Here is a 23,326-nt window from a genome sequence, read left to right on the forward strand (position 1 = left end):
TAACAGAATAGAAACAGACTAGAAAACAAGTAGAATAATGTAAACTAAGAATATGAAGGACTATGGCAGCATCATTATTTGACATAATATGAATTTTGATAGGCACTGCTATAAGCATATTTACTTACTTTGGACATTCAACTTGATTTTGCCCAAAGCTGTACCAGCTGGATTCTGAGCCACACACATGTAAGTACCAGCATCCTCTCTGACAGCTCTGGAAATCTGCAAGCCGCCATGGGGAAGAACTGCATGGCTTCTACCTACATCATAGTTAGAACAGGATGAGAAGAATTTTTACTTTTGTTAAAAAAATTATACTGACTTCTGAATTATAAAACTGAGTTGCCACGATTGTCTTGAGAGAAACAGTACCTGAACTGATGACACTGATGCCTTCTTTTTGCCAAGTGATGAAAGGACTGGGTGTCCCTGTTGCTTCACAGGGTAATAAAATGGGATTGTTTAGAATGACATCCAGTTCACTTGGCTGAGGCTGAATGACTGGAGGCTCTGTAAGAACCAATCAACAGAAATGTTGCAAGAACACTAGTTAGTGGCATAAATGTCTACAGTAGCCATGAGGTTAAACCTGTCTGAATTCATACTTCCAAAATATTAGTGATTTTATTGCCCCAGGGAAAAGCACATATCAGCTGTATCATGTTGCTTTTTGAGTCTTGTTACTATAGCCAGTTTCCATTAGAAGAACTCCAGAGAAAAGACTAAAATCAAAAACAGATCATAAAAATTCAACGAAAATAATTTAGAGGTTGTTCAGTGTGTTTTGTCATCTGTATGCTTTCTTTAGTCTGCTGAAGAATATCTATCAGCTTTCATAGCCCCAAAATATTACTGTGGTTTATGACGCTAGACAGGACCATCTTTGAAGAAAAAACATGACTTAAAGAGATAGCAGCAAGATTTTAATGAATAAATACCCTTTCATACCTTGGACATGAAGGCTCACATGTCGATGTGCAGAACCAGCTGAATTCCTGGCAACACAAGTATATCTTCCAGCATGGCTTAGTTGAGTGGCAAGTATTTCAATTGCTCCTAAAAAGGAAAGAAGAATTTCATGCATACGGCATCCCTCGTTTTCTGGTTTGATAAACCATGTCTCTCTGATTTTTGTGTTTCTCTCCCCCTTGCATGGGGGTACTTGGCTTGTAGTCCTACTTGGATTCCCTATGCCTACCTAGCACAGAACTTAAAAAAAAAAAAAAAACACCATTAACAACTTTATTTAGGCGAATTTTCAGACTATAAAATTCAGCCATTTAAATGTACAATTCAATAACTCCTGGCATATTACAGACTCATGCAATTACCACAGTTTAATTTTAGAACATTTTCATTACACCAAAAAGAAATCTTACCCCCATTTATAGTCCTGCCTCACTCTCAACCCCACTGATCACTAATTTACTTTCTGTCTCTAAATATTGACCTCTTCTGGACATTTTACCTAGATGGGATCATACCGAAATCCTTTGTGTCTGACTTCTACTGTGAGCATAGTTTCTGAGTTGCATCTGTTGTGGCATGTGTCAATATTTTTGTTCCATTTTATTGTTAAATAGAATTCCATTGTGTAAAGTGAGCCCCACTGTTTATCCATTAACCCGTTAATGGAAAGTTACACTGCTTCTAATTTTTGGATATTCAGGAGATTGCTACATGAATATTTGCATACAAATCTTTGCATGGACATATGTTTTTATTTCTCTGGGTAGATACCTAGGAGTGGAGTTGCTGGGTCATAGGGTAACTTTCTTTCTGAGAAAGTTCTAAACTGTTCTCTTAGCACAGTACTTTGTGGTGAAGAGTAGTTAATTTATATTTTATGATTTTACTTGCTACCCATCTATACAGATTTCTGAGATAGCCAACATACTTTGCTATGAAAGCCAAGTTCATCTTTCATTATTTTCCTTCTTTTGAAGAAATGAATTCTGTTAGTGTAAGATGCACACACTCATAAAGCCCCAGGACATTCAGGATGTTACTTGCTACTTTTTATCATCCTCCTCCATGCAGGATGAATTTTCAGAAACATGAATGTGGATCACCTGTACTTTCATTTAGGTGAATTATTTTTTCTCCTTAATACATAAAATTTTCAGAGCTTAAATTTTATAAATGGTGTTTACAACCATCCTCAAAAAACAGCCACATCATAACACTTACCACCCCATCTTACTTGTTAAATTATAGAAAACTTGAAAGCAAGAACCCTGTCTTAGTTTTAGATCCTCAGAAATTTAGTGGAGTACATAGCCCATTTTAGGTACTAAATGTTTATTAAATGAATGGACATTCTATTTGGCCAAAGAAGTGTGGTTCACTCAAAGGCAACCAGTAAAATTTTTAAACCTTGTTGTTGTTTAGTTGCAAAGTTGTGTCCAATTCGTGACCCTATGGACTGAGCTTCCCAGGTGGCTCAGACAGTAAAGTGTCTGTCTGCAGGGCAGGAGACCTGAGTTTGATCCCTGGGTTGGGAAGATTCCCCTGGAGAAGGAAATAACCCATTCCAGGATTCCATGGACAGAGAAGCCTGGTGGGCTGCAGTCCATGGATTGCAAAGACTTGGACATGACTACCACATACACGTACTGCAGCCCACTAGGCTCCTCTGTCCATGGGGTTTCCTAGGCAAGAATACTGGAGTGGGTTGCCATTTCCTCCTCCAGGGGATCTTCCCGACCCAAGGACTGAACATGTGACTCCTGTAGCTCGTGCATTAACAGGTGGATTCTTTACCACTGAGCCACCAGAGAAACCCTTCCAAACCTTAGGTTTAGAAAATATGCACGTAAAATCTAAGTGGTCATGCTGAATACAAGCAGATCAGTTTTAGTTATTATTTATTATTTTGTTTTCAGGTTTTTTCCTACCCCTTTCCCTCATTCCCCTCCCAACCCTAACTGAATTTTTTCCCAAATGCCTAAGCCTAGGAATATCAATATATTTTTTTCTTTTATTTTGGTGCAACAAAAGTTCAAGTAAGGCCATCCATTAGTAACTAACCCAATCAATATCTGTGTCATCACTGAGCTGGGTCTTACCTGAAGACAGAATTCTATAGCCCTCTCCTCTGGGAAGCAGTCTTATACCATTCTTCATCCAGTGGATTGAGGGAAACGGAACTCCTGAAGCTGTGCAGGTGATCACAGTGGGGGTGTGTTTGGTTACTAGGAAGTCTGTAGGCTCATCAGCAATGGAAGGTGGAACTGAAAAACAACAACAAAAAGAAAGAAAACTACATGTTTCCAACCCTGACAGATTTCCAAAGCCTACTCATAAATCCTCTCTTTCTACATTGAAAGTGAATGTTTGGTAAGTAGAAAAGGAAGCCCCTTTGTGAAGTGGTGAAAAGAAGAAATGATGTCATTATAATAACTTTCAGTCCACATACTAAGCCAGCTCTACCTTGGACAGTGAGATCCACAGTTCTCTCGTCCTCTCCGGCATCACTGGCCACCGTGCACTCATAGGTCGCAGTGTCATCCACAGAAGGGGAAATAATTACCAGCGAACCTGAAGAAAGGAGCCTAGAAGAGATTTCAAAGCAATGAGGTGCTATATATCAGTTTTCATAAATGTTTCTAGTTGGTTTGACATGGTACCATGTTGGGAACTGAGGGAAGTGGAATTCTTTCCTCAAATGTTAAAGTGAGCATTATTTTACATATCAAACTTTAAGTTTATATGGCAGTGGGTTAACAGGGCCTCGACCTCAACATTTTCAGGAAGCAGTAGTGTAGAATGATTGCCTTAAGAGGGCATCCTGCAGTTTCTGAATGCTGATAGCATGACAACCACGCTCTCCTAGGTGAAATACAGTGAAATGGGCACACGGATGATAGCCGCTGTTTACTGACCACCAAATACATTGCTGGCACCACCTCAGATGCTCCACATAGATGATCTCTAAATTTCACAGTAACTTTGCAGCTTGGAATTTGATTATTTCCACTGACCAATAGATAACTACAAGTCTGTCTTGCAGCTTTCTCTACTTCACATGTCTCCTTACATGTGGTGGATACCTTGGAGATGCACAGTACATAAATCAGAGTCTAACTTGAAATAAACTCAAAACCAAAGTTATCTAAATCACTTCAAATATACAAAAGGCTGAGTAAACACACATACATTATCTAAAGTAATCTAAATAAGAATATCTGTTTTCTTACCTCAAACGGTGCACCAATAAATGGGAATAATTTGATTCAATGGGAACATATTTGACCTGCTTCTTAATTCAAGGGCATTGGCATTTTCCACATAGAGTATGCTTTCAAGTCATTAAACCCCCAATGCCAAAGGATTAAAAGGATGAGAAAGAGAGAGACGCAACAGATTTTCAAGTGAAACCCTCCTGATTTATATTTCCAGATGTAACAGAATTTATTTTTATCAGGGTAGGTCTATGAAAACTTGTTTTTAGTGATATAGCAAATCTTTTGACAAGATATCTATTAACACAATAAATGCTCATCTAAGGAATCAGAAATCTGTAGTATTTTTAAGGTTAGTCTTTAAAAATATGATATCATAATAAGAAGAATGGTAGTAAAGCTGGAAGAGTACAGAAAATTGGTGAAACTGCTATTCTTCCTCCTTACACATGCTGCCAAATACCTACACTGTATTTGAAGGTATAAAATTTGATTTTTCTTCTGCAACTAAAACTCATATTATTTTTAAAGAGTACTTTTTCTTTTATACCAAATGATGTTTTTATCCTTTGTCATTATAAAATTACAAAAGGTGCTAAAAACAGCAGCAGAATGGAAATTTAATGTTATAGAGCTCACTGACAGTTATTCACAGGGCTTATGGAAAGAGAAGTTATACCTATAATTCAGGAAAAAATACTTTAGATTGAAAAACTAATTCAATACTAAGAAAAATATAATACGCTCTCTACATACTAGCTAGTTCTTCATACTTTATACATTTATACATTGATAAAGTGAAAATGTTAAATCTTTGAAAAATATGTTTCTAAATAGCTGGTGGAATTTTCCAGGTAAATTGCTCCTTACCTGTATGAATTCTGATTTTGATCCACATTCAGAAGATGCCCGTTTTTTCTCCAGGTGACTGACGGTTTTGGTATACCAGTAGCCTCACAAGCCAGAGTGGTTTGAACATTTACTGTTGCAGTTATGTTGGTAGGACCCGGAGCAATGGACGGAGGAACTAAAACAGTCACCAAGTAAGAGAGAAAACACATTCAGCAAACTGTATGCCGTTTGAAGTATCTCTGCCAAACTGAAACTAATCACTGATAACTTATTTACATTTATGAACACAATAAGGTTCTCTGCACTTACATAGTGCTGTGATAATGCTATTCACCATGAGTCTCGATTGTTCATAATAGAGTGCTGGACCTGAAGGTCTTTGTGCTATGGCCTCACTGGTTTAGGCAAGCAAAGAACATTTGACTCTAAGACTGGATGTTGTTCCTAAACGTATATTTACCATGGACCTGTAAATCTATTCGCCTGCGATCTGTCCCAGCAGCATTGGTAGCCATACACAAATATCGCCCACTATCAGTCACTTGTGCTGACCGGATATGGAGGAATCCATTTTCCAAGATGGAGTATCTAGAAGAAAGATCACACGTGAAGGTCTCTGAATATGAGTCTTTCTGATGATGCACATTTTAACTGAGAGCATTTTAAAAGACTCAGCTATCCATTGTTAGTACTTTTCCTGCTTCAGAAATTTGTAATACCCTTGGTAGAAAAAAGGGATATTCTGAAAAGGGGTATAGCAGATGGACTTATGATCTTGGATGCATTATAATCATTATATTTTGGATGCAAGCCTTTAGGAATTAGAGGTAGGGTTTTAAAATACTGCAGTTTGATTCTCATATTAAGATGAAAAGACTCAAATAATGCATTGGATCAAATATTTACAAACTTACATTTCAGTCCCTACAGTATTTTTCATCCTTGTCTAGGACTGTTACCTTGCATGACTCCCAGACAGAACAGCTCCATCCTTTCTCCATGTTATCTTTGGGGCTGGCACACCTTCTGCAAAGCATTCCAATAGAGTTGACTTATTTAAGTGAATGACAAGACTCTGGGGGCCACTCTTTATGCTTGGAGGAACTGTAAAAGAGATGCATGTGGAAAATTTCATTTATATCAGTAACACAGCCTGAACTAAGACTCTGACTAGGTAATAATACAAGCTGAGATTTGAGTCTAATATATGGCTTTGCCTACAGCTAATTCAGGTTAGTATAAATAGAATTGGGGTTGAATTCCTAAAACCTTATTCAAGATAAGATTTTATTTAAAAATCTACTCAAAAATGAAGTGGGGAAGGGGCTTTAAATCCCTGATATGGTGTGTGAAGGGCTTCCCTTGTGGCTCAGGTGGTAAAGAATCTGCCTGCAATGTGGGAGACCTGGGTTCGAGCTCCGGATTGGGAAGATATCCTGGAGAAGGGAAAGGCTACCCATTCCAATATTCTGGCCTGAAAAATTTCACAGGCTGTATAGTCCATGGGGTTGCAAAGAGTCGGACATGACTGAGCGACTTTCACTCACTCACTCATGGTGTGTGAAATCTGTCTTTCTATGGAAGAGGCTTGAAAAGAGTGGAAAAAAAAAAACAAAAAAACCACCAGCTCTGGTATGATACAAATTAAAGATGATATTTCTTATTTCTCTTTGGCCAAATAATGGTCAGAGAATGTTAACACTGGAACAACTTCACTTTAAATAAAGCTTAGAAAGTGGGCTGTTTTAAAAAAACACATCTGTGATTAATCATGCAAGTCTCAGAGCATGTATTTTACTAATCACTGAGTTCACATGGGAATACAAAACTTGAATTTTAATTTTAGTGTTAGAGATATTAACTGCCTGGGTCATCCAACTTGTAAAATTTCATCTATTAAAACATCAGAGGAATGGTTTTTAAAAGTCAATGTCATATTCCTGAAATTTGGCAAATTTTAGTGTTTAGATTTTATATTTGAGAAAATTACAGTCCCATGGCAGTTTCTGTCTAGCACATATATAATCAAACCCCAGCATCAATAAAAGTGACTAAATAATTGGCTACTTGTCACCCAGAGATTTAGTGTATTAACTTCTCCAGTGGCTCTGATCTGAATGATATAAAACATCAGAATATTCTGATAACAATTGGACATGTATTGTCCTCTAAGAGAAATGTATCTTTAATTATATTTTTGAAGCTGAGTTAGTTTGAATATAGCTATAGCACAAATGTCACGTTGTCTATGTCAAAAGAAATAAGATAAGCACAAGAATTTGTTTAGTATGCTCATAAAAAACAAAGATGTTATCTCTTTGAATGTCCTGTCTAAAATTTTAAATTGTGAAACAGCAACTAAGCTTTCTTACCATTGACAGTGAGAATAAACTCTCTTGTAGTCTTTCCCGCAATGTTGCTGGCAACACAGGTATAATTGGCGGTATCATCTAGATCTGCGTTATTAATTTGCAAGTATCTCCCTCCAGATAGGATTCTTATTCGAGGTGTTGCCTGGATTCAACAAGGAAAATTTACCATTAAAATGTCAGGAAAATGAAATAAGAATCATCAAAAGTAACTAAATAGTGAACTGTAGCATACCTGTCTCCCAGTATCTTTGTCTGTTCCCCCTATTACTACCCTGGATTAAAAACTCTTGGGAGCTATCTCTATGAGTGTAGTTAAGGCAAGAGCACAATCAGTGTCTTGCTCTTCACAGTGACGGCCACAGTGATCCACTCAAGGATGGAAAAGGGTTTCAAGTTGGGCTCATGAGCACTCCCTGCAGGACATTTCTGGAAGTGTTGGGATAAGGTATATTTTTACTGTAATCTGATAGTGAGGGTAACATAAGCTGGTGGCAGTTGTACCACCATGTGGGGACAACTTGCTGTGAATCTAAGACATAAGCAGCACTGAGATAAAGAAGGAAAACAGAGGTATTTGACTAAATAATTAGAGCCTTTGGATAATGCCTTAAGCTTAAGTTCACCAATTATTATTGCTAATAAATATCTTCCCCCTGCTCCCAATTAAGTTGTTAACGGTCTGAAGCCTGTTACTTAAAGCTGAAAGTTTCCTGATAATAAATTACCTTTGGTTAACTTAAAGGAAACAACTATCCTTCAACATTTTAAAAATAATAAATGATTTTAGTTTACAAATATTTGTCAAGCATTTATTTTGTGTCCAGGCATGGGACCAAAAATTATGAAACCATAGAGATCTATATTGAGATGAAATACTGAAATATAATGATATCTACTCTATTATGTCCAATTGAGGACTGTTCATAAACTTTTAAAAAATATGCCAGGTAGCAACAAAGGCTGATATTTTCCGGTTGTGCCAAAGTGGGTCTGCTTCAGGAAGAGTCCAAATGAGATTTTTCTACCATATGGGTTCTGTTCCAGATAAACATATATTCCTAGTGAAAAAAGTTCACACTAAGATGTACAGTTCAGGTCAATTTATCTTTAAAGTCCACACATTTTCTGTAGGCCTTTAATTGCTACAGGGGCCATTAGTAGTAAATTTTTATTATTTCTAACAAGAACAGGTGATTTTTTTCAATATACATGGAAGTTCTACAGAACATATTTTAATTTTTAAGTTCAATATGGGTATAGCAGGAGTTTATGCTAATAGAAAGTTCCGAGTTGATTTTTGTGTCTTTCTTCCATGAATATCAGTAAGTTCTGCTTATTTACTCAGTCTCACTTCAACTTTCTCTGGTTCTCTTCCCATTTACTGCCAGTGATTCTTCCAAATTTCATTTCTTTCCTTAGAACCTTATTCTGAGCAGATGACCCTGTTTCCTACTCCACTGAGAAAAGCAAAGCCAAGTGCCTGCAATTTCTCCCTCTTGCCTATGAATGCAACCTTCCTTCCTACATTTCCATCTCTGTGGAAAAGGTCATCCCTTCAGTCCAAGGCTAGTCTCTTCATCTGTCACCAGGGTTCCATCCTTTCTCTACTCAACACACTTAGTTCTCTATCTTCAAACTCTTTTAGTAAATAAGAACATACAAATCTCTTTTGCATTTAAATAATAGTCCACAGCCATTCCCACTTCCTCTTCTTTCACTCCCCCAACAACTGTAACGTGTCCTCTACTTTGATCGCTCTACTGAAGACTGCTTACATCTTGAAGCGCATCTGTGTATTACCAAAGCCAATAAATACACTTTACTTTGCATCTTGACGTGACTCTGTTAACTGCTCCCTCTCTGTTTCTTAGCTTTCAGTACACCAATTTCTCCAAGTGTTTAATTGTCAATGTTGTCTTAGGTGTTATTCTCATTTACAGGTCTTCTCACACCACATGCTTTCTGGTTGACCTCATACAAACCTATGGCTTCAACAACAGGCTATACAATTGAGGACCACCAAATCAAAGATATTTTTGAGTAAATATGGACCCATATTTCTTAGAACTTTGTGGAATTTCCATTTGGATAATATATAGGTAATTCAAACTCAAAATATTTAAAACTGAACTCATCTCTTTTTCTTTTTTTTTACCATTTACTGTTGAATTCAGTCTGTCCCAGTACTGATGTCACTTGGTCATATCTGAAATTAGCCTGATTTCTCCATCATTAACATTTACTCAGTCCCTGTCTGAACATCTAGTGGTCTAGAGTGAAATGCACACATAGGAGATAAGACTGTGGAGGAAAAGTCACAGCATGAAGGGCTTTGTGAGCAAAGCTGGGCAACTGAACCTGAATCCTGAAATCTATGGAGAATCATTAAAGGATTTTAATCAAGGTCTACTTCAACCATACCAAGCTATCTACAGTTCCTGAGACAACAGCATTCCTTTTCCTGTAATGCCTTTGTACATACTGTCACCTATGTTTGGAGTCCCCTTCTTTCTCACCCAACATTTAAACTGAACTCACCCTTTCCAAGAGGCTCCCCTGGGCTATTCTTTACCCTTCAGTCTGGGTTACTTGCTTCTTTCTACTGTTTCTCCTCTGTATATCCCTCTAAGATAACATTTATCAGCAGTATCAATTTTCTATATCTTTGATGTACTTCTGTATATTTTCAGATAGTCTATGAGCTCCATATGGATCAGGATTATTGTCAGGAGCAATCACAATGCATAGCATTATAGCAGGCACACAATAAACAGAGAAACTGAGGCATGGGGCTGTTAAGTGATATGCATGATAATTAAACATGTTAGTAACTCTCAGAATCCAGTCTCTCTGTGGTTAGTGTTTGTGTGGTTTGATGATGGCTAAAGTCTCTCTGTCTTAGGTATTAGGGACAAAATTTCCTTTTATTTAGACTCAGTGTATCACGATTGGTTATACTAAGAGGATGAGGAAAAAGAAGGATAACTACTAGCATAAGGACAACCTGAACATTCAAAGTCAAGGCTTAGAGACAATCCTAAAAGGCTACTTAGGATTCTAGGCTGTGATACTCCATGAAAGCAGACAGGTATCACCAGAGCATGGGCGCCTCACAGAGCCAGTAACTGTATTTCCAAAGATTTCAGTCTAGACTCCTGGTATGGGAAAGATTGAAGGGGGGAGGAGAAGGGGACGACAAAGGATGAGATGGTTGGATGGCATCACCGACTCGATGGACATGAGTTTGAGTAAGCTCCGGGAGTTTGTGATGGGCAGGGAGGCCTATCGTGCTGCAGTCTATGGGTCACAAAGAGTCGGACACGACTGAGTGACTGAACTGAACTGATTCACAGATCCTTGGGGTCACTCCTGAGGTCCAAGTTTAGATTAAGGAAAGTCAGTAACAGGTTTGCCCAGGGACTTGGCAAGTCAGTTCTTCTGAGACTTTGATGGTTTCTTTTCTTTCAAGAAAGGACATGAGTGTTTCAATCCAAGTTTAATTCACCAGCTCCAGGGGATACATACTTAGGCCAGTTTACAGAGTATGTGAATCAAAATACCTGTCTTTTGACTCATAACTAGCTACTACCTACACCAGCAAAGGCTGAGAAAAGAAGGCTGACAAAAGGTCTCTGTGCCCAGCCCTGCAATGCTGAATAACTCGTAACCTGATGTTGAAGGATTCTATAGCTGATTTTTTTTTTCCTCAAAATGAATCTGTGGAACTTGGCAAGACTTACTTGTAACCGTTCTCCATTTTTAAGCCAAGTGATTACAGGTGGAGGCACTGCATCTGATTTGCATTCCAATGTCACTTGTCTGTTCCGTAACACAGTGAAATCCTGGGGCTCACCAGTTCCAGCAATATTAGGGGGTACTGGATGGGAAAACAAATACACCAAAGACTTTTAATAAATGAGATATAAAATGCTCTGGATTATCTTAGTATGAAAGAAGCAGCATAGATTTAAAATGCTCCTCATTCAATTTATAGTACCCTGATAACAAATAGTGAACTTTTAAAATCGTACTCAGTACTTAAGTACCTTAAGTAATGAAATTCTTCTGATAGCCCCATGAATGACAGGATAAGTAATATAACCCCATTTTATCACCATTTAATAGGTAAAGAAACTAAGGTCCAAAGAAGGGATTTTTTTGTGTGTGCGTGTGTCCAGGTCTACACTTGGTAATAATTTTCTCTGAACATATCTTAAAACTTTTAAATTAGGTTCTGTTCATCATAACAAACAGAAATATATAGATTTTTCTTAATATGCGGAAAGGGGGGCAAAAAAGGGGTAAGGAATTAAGAGGTATATACTACTATATATAAAATAAATAAGCTACAAGGATATAAAGTAAAGGGAATAGAGTCAATATTTCATAATAACTTTAAGTGGAGTATAATTTCTAAAAATTTTCAATCACTATGGTATATACCTGAAACTAATATAAAATTGTAAATCAACTATACCACAATTTTAAAAGTGTATTTTTTTATGTGACTGCTGTATACACAACTGACACGTCAATTGGTCTAATTTGTGTACAGGGCTGGTGGGGGCAGGAGAACACTCCTACATTACACCAGGCCTACAGTTTGGATTGCTTAGTGGTTTAGGCTATGAGGAGATAAAGATCTTCTGTTAAGTTCTTTAAATGTTCCTCTCTTTGAACAGTAATTTCCAGCTCTGTGTCAAAGTAGGACCAGCCATAGTCTAATTGGCCCGACTTTTCTAGAAGGTAATTTGGTCTTAAATGTGTGTGTAGGTGCATACGCATATACTTGCAAATAATCAATAAAGTGGACTTATAGAAATTTATTAAAACAAAATAACTAAAAATAGGCCAACAGACTTACACAAGAATGTCTATAATAGTGCTGCTTATGTTGGTAAAAATACAGAAACAGCCAAAAATAAGGAATGTATTAAATAAGTAACGGCATGTTCATAAAATTGGAAATCATGCAATCGCTAAAAAGTAATGTTATAATAAAATATATTTTTTGACATGAAAACACGTTCAACATGCCACTGAGATACAGAGTTAAATACTATATGCCACATGATCACATTTCTGTGACACTATTTATATGTAATAAGGTCTTCTTCTTGTGTGATGAGATTATGAATACTTTTTATTTTCATTTTTACTCTAATTTATATTCTATGATTTAAAATCAGTGAATATGAATTACTTGTGCAGGAACAGAACATATAACTAAAAAATCTATTAAACTACTCCTATGAGCACATGATCAGTCAAATATAAAAATCAAATTTTCAAAATACATATTTCCTAATATATAAACAGTTTTATGATATGTTAGATAGCTGCCCTATATTCCATAAATTACGCCTTTCAATTAGGTATAAGTGTATGATGGACTGCAGGACATTTTGCCAGCGTTACCGTGCACTCTCACTAAATACTCTTTATCATCATCTCCTGCAGGACTGGATGCCAGACAGGTGTATCTTCCTGTATCTTCCACCTATAAAATTCAAATAAGTGAATTGCACAAGGTTAACATACTGGTTTTGATGATGAGAATAAATATCTACTAGAACAAATGTAAAGGACTCACACAAAGCAAGATATCCTTAATATAGCATAATAATTAACATTTAATAAATGTCTTAACACTTGTATTTAGCACTCTGATACTGAGCATGGCTCAGCATCTCTGCTACATGTAAATCTACGTATTTGACATAGATTTAAGAGGGTTTCAGGGCACCTGTTCCCAATAAAATTTCTTTTTTTTGGTAAAAAAAAAAAAGGAAACAAAAAGAGGGTTTCAGTGTTTGATTTCAGAATGTTTGCACTTTATGTTTGTTAATGATGTCAGAGAAGGCAGATACATACAGGACACAGCACCACATACGACACAAATCCTACTCCGTATTTTTTGAAGAAGTATTTATGAATTTAAATTGCAGATTGCAAAATTCTATTGGAGACTTCTTGAAGCAAGTAAAACACATTAATCAACCAACCAACCAACCAAAGTAATAAATAAAAATCAGGTTATTTTAATAAAGAACATTAATACCATATTTTTAATAGTCCTTGACATACACAGTGAAACAATATAGCTGTGTTATGTAATTTGGCTGTAAATAAGTCAGGCTGACAGAAAAATCTGTTTTCTGACTAAAACCAGAAACATTTCTTTAAAAATGCCCACGCAAAGTTTCCACTGAAGTGTTAGACTTTATTCATATTTGACACTGTGTAAACACAGCCCATGCTTTAATAAGTGAAAAGTATACACTGAAAAACAGATGATCTTACTACTGTGAAAAATGTATTTTGAAAAAGTAGAAAATCCTGTTTTCATTTATTACTTGAATACGCCTAGAATATTGAGAATTTTAAAATTCTTACTTCAAAACTGACTTTATGGGTTATTGAAAAACTTTTTTTTTTTTCAGTGGGGTGCATAGACTAGTATGTCTGGAAAATTACTAACTATAATAACTTTAGAAGAGTGACAGTCACATCGTCCTTCAGTTAAGAATTGAAAGGGATGTACTACTGCCTGGAGAATAATTTCAAAGTTGCTCATCATATCTTGAAAACCTCTAAAAGTCAGCTCTCCTCCACCAATACAGTCTATTCCCCAGTTACACTGTCCCCTCCACTTGTCCTGACTCAGCCAAACTTGCACCTTCACTCATGACTGTCCTTAGATCTTACTTCCTCCCAGAACCATTTCCTGACAACTTACACCCTTCTGAATATTGATAATTACTATCAGTAGCTACATTTCCTAATGTGTGTTCTCTTAATAGGGTGTTTGAAAAATTATAATTAATCAGGTTTTTTAGAGAAAGATTTTGCAGACATGCATTATGGCTCACAAAGGAGAGAAAGGTACAGTTTTTCCAACCTGTTTTGTCACAGAAGGAGAATTTGATGGAAAATGTCTTAGCAAACTCTCATCTTTCACCACACAATTTGGAATTTGCAAAATATCCGTTATGTACCAGGCATAATTATGTGCAACAGATACATACACAAAAAGACAAAGTTCAGGTAACTAAGATATAATTTAGTAATAAGGGCTCTGACAGAGATAAAATAAAACACAGAGGAGCAGAGGAACCATGAGCAGTCTTGGGACTTGATAATATTTAATGTTTTAATTCTATAATGTTTTAATTCTATAATGTTTTAATGGTTTGCTATTGTTTCTTTTCCTAATTTTATCATGTGTGCAGTTTTATATTTCTTAGACAACTGAAAACTTTTTGAAGGCTGAGAAATGTCTTATGTATTATATTTGTGTTCTTCACAATAGCTAGGCTATGTGGGTCACCATTTAACTCTTGATGGAAACTCTGTCTTAACATAACTCTTCATTTTCACATTTAAGACCTGATGTAATGTGGCCTTATTTCCTTTTAGAGCTTTAGTTACCATGATTCCTTTATAGTTATGGTTCTAGTGCACACTTCACTGTCTCCATGCTATTCCTTAAGTTACAAAATTCTTTGGCTTCCCTTTTGGTCAGTTGAAATTATAGCATTCAAGTATTCTGATTCAGCAAGTGGTTTGATAGTGCGACCTGAGTTTTTTCTGGGTTACTAAAATGCTTGATGGAGAGAAGAGGGAAATGCAAAGTATGTTCTCTTCAATGTTAGAAACAAGAAACTGGGCCGACTTCCACTGGCTACGCTGTTGAACCAGACCCAGGATTGAGACCAATTCCATCACTGAGCCAGTGATGAGTACTGGACAGGTGAATACTTAATCTTTTTCTGTCTGTTTCTGGATTTGTAGAAAGGGGATAAAGACATTGCCTTACCCAGTTGTCATGGTGGTCATGGGTGTGATAAAGCTCATAGCCCAACATAAGACTGATGTAATTCATAACCTTCAGCTCTCTTTTCTAGCTCCCTTTCTTTTCCATTTCCTCAGTGAAAATGTACATGAAATATGATTAAGTAATGTGTTATTCTACCTTTAAAGAAATGATGATTATAATAACGATAAAAGCAGCAGTAACAATAATCTCAATTTTAGCATCTCTGCTTACCTGTGGCATCAGTCTAAGCACATCACTTTAGATTATCTCTAAAGCCCCAAGAACATAAGTTCAGTATTGTTCCTATTTTGATCCCCAGTTAACAGATGAAGGCAATAGGGAACATAGGGATAATATTTGTAACATAAGGTTTGCCTCTGTTTTCAAAAGAGTATATTGTTACAAGACACCCGAGACATATTTCTCTTGAATATATTTACATTTCAGATTAATTTCCTTAAACATAAACTAAAAGAACAGTCAATTTTATTGAATTGACCATTTTTGGAAAAATTCCATCTCTTCAGATTTTCATGTTTGTGAGTTCATTCTGAAGATCAAAAGTGCCCTTTGAAGCCCACCCCACTCCAGCACTCATGCCTGAAAAATCCCATGGACAGAGGAGCCTGGTAAGCTGCAGTCCATGAGGTCGCTAAGAGTCAGACACGACTGAATGAATTCACTTTGACTTTTCACTTTCATGCATTGGAGAAGGAAGTGGCAACACACTCCAGTGTTCTTGCCTGGAGAATCCCAGGGACGGGGGAGCCTCATGGGCTGCCCTGTATGGGGTCGAACAGAGTTGGACACGACTGAAGCGACTTAGCAGCAGCAGCATACACATATGTTTGACTGCTTTTTGCCATTCTATAAAGGGCTGCTGCTGCTAAGCTGCTTCAGTCGTGTCCGCCTCTGTGCGACCCCATAGCCGGCAGCCCACCAGGCTCCCCTGTCCCTGGGATTCTCCAGGCAAGAGTACTGCAGTGGGGTGCCATTGCTTTCTCCACTATAAAGGGCTATATGGCACAAATCAAGAGCTTCAGGAAATACACTATCACTTATGGCATTGTGAAAACTTGAAAAAAAATATATATATAAGGTATCTTGTTTTCTTCTATACTTAATCTGATAATTTCACTTCTTCGTTTTAGTCATGTTACCTTATAAGTGTCTATTCAATCATGCATGTCATAGAACAAATCTACCCTTGCTAAAGTCACAGAAATCTGTGATATATTCAGACTCCAAGACAATTTCTCCAACACTCCCCAGAGATTAGCAAGTAAGAAGTTTACCCTAGGACAAAATAATCATGTGAACTCTGCACTAACCTGAGTACTAGATATTCGAAGAACCTCTCCTCCTCCAAGAGTCTGCATCTGATCCATCTGTGGAAGGGGTCGACCATCTTTCATCCAGGTAATCGTAGGAGCTGGGATTCCAGAAGCCATGCAGGTAAGTTCAAGAGGATTATTAACAATTACTGACATCTCTATGGGTTCTTCAGATCCATTGATATGAGGTGGTTCTATTTAAAAGGAATTGAAGACAACAACAAAATAAACTTGCTGTTTGATAAGATACTGCAATTTAGAAAAACTTTAAAAATTCAGCTCAAATTTATCTTTGTACAATACAAATTGATTTGGACAAGAATACCAAAATGATAATTCCTTATTATCATTTTGGTATTATTAATGAGATGTTATTAGTCATTGGCACTATTTTATTTTATTGTAGTTTAGTGTTAGTTGCTCATTCGGGTCCAACTCTTCGTGACCCCATGGACTGGAACCCACCAGGCTCCTCTGTCCATGGGATTTTCCAGGCAAGAATATTGGAGTGGGATGCCATTTCCTTCTCCATTATTGTAGTTTATTGAGGAACAATTTATTAAGTGTCAGCAGTATGTAAAGTCTTTGTGCATTATCTTTTCACTGGCACTATTTTAAAAGAGACAGATCATTCTTATAATAGATCATGAAGTAAACAGCAAGCCATCAAAGGTAATTAAAGCTCAGCAATTGAGATTCAGATACTTAGAGCAGTCTTACTTAACTGTGAAGATTTGAAAACGACAAAAACTAAACCCATCTTGTACTATTTTTTAAAGAGTTACTTAAATAAAATAGTGTGTTTTTGCACCTTTAAAATATGTATTGTTTCTGCAAAAGCAATAAGCCAATGCTATGAAATTCTGCAATTATCTTTTCCATGCAGCACTTTAAGAGGAAACAATGACTAAGCAGAATAAAAAGTTACATTCGGAGACTATTTCTGCATAAAACACATTTGTTATGTCTGGGCAGAAATAATTTCCTCTTTTGTTATTTATACTTCTAAATTACCTTTCTCAAGAGGATGTTAAAGAATCTAAACACTTGGAGGAAACATTAAAGTTTCTTAGTCCAACTATTCCTAAGTTTAAAAATCACTTTAAAACAGATTCCCCTTACACTAATCATTCAAATTTTCTATGAAACTTTCCAGCTTACTATTTCACAAGGCAGCAAAAATAGCTGTTGGACAGCTCCAAGGATTAGCTGTGTGTGTGTGTGTGTGTGTGTGTGTGTGTGCACATGTGTGTGTGTTTTAAATCAGGCACATAGTTTAGAGCAGAGGTTCACAGTAGGAGACAGAGAATCTGGAATCAAACAGCCTGATTTTGATTTCTGGCTCCAATAATTATTAGGTTAGTGAATTTGAACAAATCTTTAAAAAAAAAATACCACACTATTATTTAACTAAGAGAATTGTGAAGATTCAAGATTCAATGAGATAATCTATAAAGTATATTTCTTTTGTGTTTCTGAATCTGTTTTATAATTGAAGGTTTATTAATGTAATAAAAACTTTCTTAAGAAAGTTATAACTACTACTAAGTATACTACATCTGTTGGTGTTATTATTAAAAACTGCCTCCTAGATTTTTAAAAAAACTAGGAATAAAACTATCATATGACCCAGCAATCACACTACTGGGCATATACCCTGAGAAAAATCATAATTGAAAAGGACACATAATTGAAAAAGCAATCCCACTACTGGGCATATACAATTGAAAAAGACATGTACCCCAATGTTCATTGCAACACTATTTATAATAGCCAGGATAAGGAAGCGACCTAGATGTCTGTTGACAGATAAATGGATAAAGAAGTTGTGGTATATATGATGGAATTCCACTTGAACTATTTCAAATCCTAAAAGATGATGCTGTTAAAGTGCTGCACTCAATATGCCAGCAAATTTGGAAAACTCAGCAGTGGCCACAGGACTGGAAAAGGTCAGCTTTCATTCCAATCCCAAGGAAAGGTAATGCCAAAGACTGCTCAAACTACTGCATGATTGCTCTCATCTCACATGCTAGCAGAGTAATGCTCAAAATTCTCCAAGCCAGGCTTTAACAGTAATGTGAACCGTGAAATTCCAGATGTTCAAGCTGGATTTAGAAAAGACAGAGGAACCAGAGATCAAATTGCCAACATGTGTTAGAGCACCGAAAAAGCAAGAGAGTTCTAGAAAAACATCTACTTCTGCTTTATTGATTACGCCAAAGCCTTTGACTGTGTGGATCACAACAAACTGTGGAAAATTCTTCAAGAGATGGGAATACCAGACCACCTGACCTGCCTCCTGAGAAATCTATATGCAGGTCAGGAAGCACCAGTTAGAACCAGACATGGAACAACAGACTGGTTCCAAATTGGGAAAGGAGTTCGTCAAGGCTGTATATTGTCACCCTGCTTATTTAACTTATATGCAGAGTACATCATGAGAAACGCTGGGCTGCAAGAAGCACAAGCTGGAATGAAGATTGCCGGGAGAAATATTAATAACCTCAGATATGCAGGTGACACCACCCTTATGGCAGAAAGTGAAGAGGAACCAAAGAGTCTGTTGATGAAAGTGAAAGAGGAGAGTGTGAAAAAGCTGGCTTAAAACTCAACATTCAGAAAACTAAGATCATGGCATCTGGTCCCATCACTCATGGCAAATAGATGGGGAAACAATGGAAACAGTGACAGACTTTCTTTTCTTGGGCTCCAAAATCACTGCAGATAGTAACTGCAGCCATGAAATTAAAAGACACTTGCTCCTGGGAAGAAAACTGACCAACCTAGAGAGCATATTGAAAAGCAGAGACACTACTTTGCTGATAAAGGTCCATCTAGTAAAAGCTATGGTTTTTCCAGCAGTCATGTATGAATGTGAGAGTTGGACTATGAAGAAAGCTGAGTGCTGAAGAATTTATGCTTTTGAACTGTGGTGTTGGGAGAAGACTCTTGAGAGTCCCTTGGACTGCAAGGAGATCCAACGAGTCTATCCTAAAGGAAATCAGTCCTAAATATTCATTGGAAGGACTGATGCTGAAATTGAAACTCCAATACTTTGGCCACATAATGCAAAGAACTGACTCACTAAAAAAGACGGATGATGGGTAAGATTGAAGGCAGGAGGAGAAGGGGATGACAGAAGATGAGATGGTTGGATGGCATCACTGCCTCTATGGACATGAGTTTGTGCAAGCTCTGGGAGTTGGTGATGGACAGGGAAGCCTGGCATGCTGCAGTCCATGGGGTTGCAAAGAGTTGAACATGACTGAGTGGATGAACTGAACTGATATATAGATATAGATGCAGATGTATATACACAATAGAATGTTCAGTCAGTTCAGTTCAGTTCAGTCGCTCAGTCGTGTCCGACTCTTTGCGACCCCATGAATCACAGCACGCCAGGCCTCCCTGTCCATCACTATCTCCCGGAGTTCACTCAGACTCATGTCCATCGAGTCAGTGATGCCATCCAGCCATCTCATCCTCGGTCGTCCCTTTCTCCTCCTGCCCCCAATCCCTCCCAGCATCAGAGTCTTTTCCAATGAGTCAACTCTTCGCATGAGGTGGCCAAAGTACTGGAGTTTCAGCTTCAGCATCAGTCCTTCCAAAGAAATCCCAGGGTTGATCTCCTTCAGAATGGACTGGTTGGATCTCCTTGCAATAGAATGTTACTTAGCAATAAAACGTAATGGATTTGAGTCAGTTCTAGTGAGGTGGATGAACCTAGAGTCTGTTATACAGACTTAAGTAAACAAGAAAGAGAAAACCAAATATCATATTAACACATATATATGGAATCTAGAAAAATGGTATTGATGAACCTGTTTGAAGGGCAGGAATAGATATTCAGACGTAGAGAACAGACTTATGACCACAGCAGGGGTTGGAGAGGCTGGGACAAACTGAGAAAGTAGCACTGAAATATATACATTACAACATATAAAAGAGATAGCTAATGAGAGGCTGCTATATAACAGAGAGAGCTCAACCTTGTGGTCTGTGACAACCGAGAGGGGAGGGCTGGGGTGGGAGGTGGGAAGGACCTTCAAGAGGGAGGGGACATTTGTGTACTTATGGCTGATTCATGTTGATATATGGCAGAAACCAACACAACACTGTAAAGCAATTATACTCCAATTAAAAATAAATTTAAAAATACTGCCTCCTAAAATTTGTATCTATGGTCCTTGTCTTCCTTGATGGAAAAAGGTAATATAATTAAGAACTCAGAGTTTCTTAACTATTGTCCCATATGACCACTCTTTTTCAGTTTTATCCATCTTATGATGCATTGTGGTCAAGATACATTTTCTGAAGTGCATTTTAGATCAGTCCAAGATTCCTTGTTTAAAAGATGTTAGTGTCTCCATGTTGCTCACTGAATTAAATAAAAAATCATCATGGTTTCCAAGACTTCTACAATATAGCTTCAATCTCTCTTTATAACATTATTTATTTTTAATACACTTTATGAACTTAGATTTCAAATTAGACTACTACTCTCCCTCAACAAGTTCAGTTGCCGCTTGGTCTAAAACAAACTCTAAAATTTCTATCCCTTTAATAGCAACCCACTCCATTATTCTTGCCTGGAGAATCCCATGGACAGAGGAGCCTGGCAGGCGACTGTCCATGGGTTTAAAAGAGACAGACATGACTTAGTAACTAAACCACCAGCAGCAATATTCATAGTATGCCATTTGTATCACTCAAAAGCATTGATCAGATTCTCCATTTGACTATAGGCAATTCTTTATTCCTCTCATTTTTTCATTATTTACTATGGGTAAGTCACTGTGGATACAAAGATTAAATATGGCCTTTATCCTCAGAAGATTATAGTACTAGATTTAAAGACTCAGCAATAGCAGCAACAACAGAAAGAGTATGTTTCCAACTGTTTCAAACCCCAGCCATCAGCTCTCACATGTGTTAAGCGATTGCAAACACATTTCACTCTGTATCTTATGACTAGTGAAAGTTGCTCAGTCCTGTCCAACTTTTTGCAACGCCATGGACTATACAGTCCATGGAAAGCTCCAGGCCAGAGTACTGGAGTAGGTAGCCTTTCCCTTCTCCAGGGGATCTTCCCAACCCAGGGATCAAACCCAGGTCTCCCACATTGCAGTCAGATTCTTTACCAGCTGAGCTACAAGAGAAGTCAATCTGTCTTACATTTTGGGCAGGACAGGAGTTGTCCATACTCTGATGACTCCAAAACTTACATTTCTAGCCTAGATCTCTTTTCTGGGCTCCAGATCCAAATACCCAGTTACGAGATAAGAATCTTCAGTGGGTTCTTTGAAAACAACTTCCAACTCAGCATATACTGAGATTGAACCTGTGACCTTATTCCTCAAAACCTGGTCCATTTCCAGCATTCCCTGCATTTATGTGATGAAATTGCCAATTGTTCAGTCACATAAGCCAGAAACTGGGTATCATCCTTAATATCTTCATCTTCATCACTCCCCTACATCCAAATCCATAACCAAGTCTTAATACTTCTACCTGAAGTTATCTTTTGAGTACATCTTTCCTTCTCACCTCCATCACTAATCTGAGTTACAGTGCCACTTATTTGGACTAATATATCTTGGCTATAGGTGCCTCCCGAATATCATTTACCTGTTTCCTTTATGTTAACAGAACTCAATCTTGTGAGGGCTGTCATTGTGTTAAAAATTACATTTTCTAGTCTTTAGTTGGTAGTAGACAGAGTGGCATGTGAAGAATCTAACCAAGGAGAAGTAAATGGAAGTAGTTTTGTGGGAATTCTAAGAAAATCCTGAAAGGGACAGTTTTTTGCCTTCCCTATTTTTCTTGCTCTAGTGTTGCAACTAGTGATGCTGGGGGTGAGCTGAGGGTGCACGACCACAGACTGACCAGATGTTGAGGCCGGGGGCCAAGAGAACTGTAAAGATTCGAACTACTGAGTGAATGCAAGTAGTGCCCAGCTCCAGACATCTCGTTCAGTGAGACAAACAAAAGTTCTTTCTTTAGTCAGCATGTTTAGACTCTGTTAATCACAGTTAAACACCATTCCTAATAATACAGTCTCTCAGAGTCCACGTTTGTCCTGCTCCAGCCCGCTCTCCACTTTGCAGGCAGTGATATTCTCAAACTGCAACTCTCATGGCATTCCCGTCGTTCTAGGACAAAACCCCAGATTCTTAATGTGGTCAACAATCCCTTCACGGTCTGAACCCTGTCAATTCCCTCCACCCTCAACCCCAGCTTTATTCTGCATGATCTTCTCCCTTGTTTTTAGTATTTTAGCCACAGCAGACTTTTCAGAACTGCTAACACACTGTGAGACCTCCCACCAGATGGATGGAGTTAAGTTGAGACTAGCAGTTCCCCAAATTAGGATATTTACATTCACATTCCTAGTGGAGTACATATTGAAGTTTTGCAGGTTTTAATGGAACTAGCCTTCAACAGATGCTGAAATGCTAAAGCTGCTCATCTTTCTGTTGAGCAGTTTTCAAACCTATTTTAATATCCTTATACATCTTGCAGAAGGGCAGGTTGTTCTTTGTATTGACATATGACTCTAACAGCATTATTGTTACTTTCCTTTTTGTTTTCTACAACCATAAAAGCACCGGGCTGCGATTCTGCTCCTGGGTTCTTGAATTCCTGGAGAAGTATTCCTTCTCTCTGTCTCTGCTGCCACATGCTACACCAGGCCCCTGTGTTTTTAGGCCTGTATAATAGACTCTTCAAGTCATTCTTCACTATGTCATCAGAGGGATT

General features: G+C 37.6%; 1 protein-coding gene across 1 annotated transcript in view; it reads right to left on the reverse strand.

Annotated features, from left to right (window-relative positions):
• The window catches only part of HMCN1 (hemicentin 1), a 551,984-nt gene that overhangs the window by 91,588 nt on the left and 437,070 nt on the right, over positions 1 to 23,326 (reverse strand). Inside the window, exons 69-80 of the mRNA XM_040263800.1 lie at positions 16,562 to 16,758; positions 12,830 to 12,911; positions 11,152 to 11,288; positions 7,412 to 7,553; positions 5,999 to 6,143; positions 5,500 to 5,627; positions 5,058 to 5,214; positions 3,436 to 3,557; positions 3,072 to 3,236; positions 952 to 1,059; positions 376 to 513; positions 129 to 263 (exon numbers count right to left, since the gene is read on the reverse strand). Of these exons, the coding sequence (XP_040119734.1) occupies positions 129 to 263; positions 376 to 513; positions 952 to 1,059; positions 3,072 to 3,236; positions 3,436 to 3,557; positions 5,058 to 5,214; positions 5,500 to 5,627; positions 5,999 to 6,143; positions 7,412 to 7,553; positions 11,152 to 11,288; positions 12,830 to 12,911; positions 16,562 to 16,758 (1,656 nt within the window). The remainder of the gene's footprint in view (positions 1 to 128; positions 264 to 375; positions 514 to 951; positions 1,060 to 3,071; positions 3,237 to 3,435; positions 3,558 to 5,057; positions 5,215 to 5,499; positions 5,628 to 5,998; positions 6,144 to 7,411; positions 7,554 to 11,151; positions 11,289 to 12,829; positions 12,912 to 16,561; positions 16,759 to 23,326) is intronic.

The sequence above is a fragment of the Oryx dammah genome, unplaced genomic scaffold (genome assembly GCF_014754425.2).
Source record: "Oryx dammah isolate SB20612 unplaced genomic scaffold, SCBI_Odam_1.1 HiC_scaffold_21, whole genome shotgun sequence".
NCBI lineage: Eukaryota > Metazoa > Chordata > Mammalia > Artiodactyla > Bovidae > Oryx > Oryx dammah.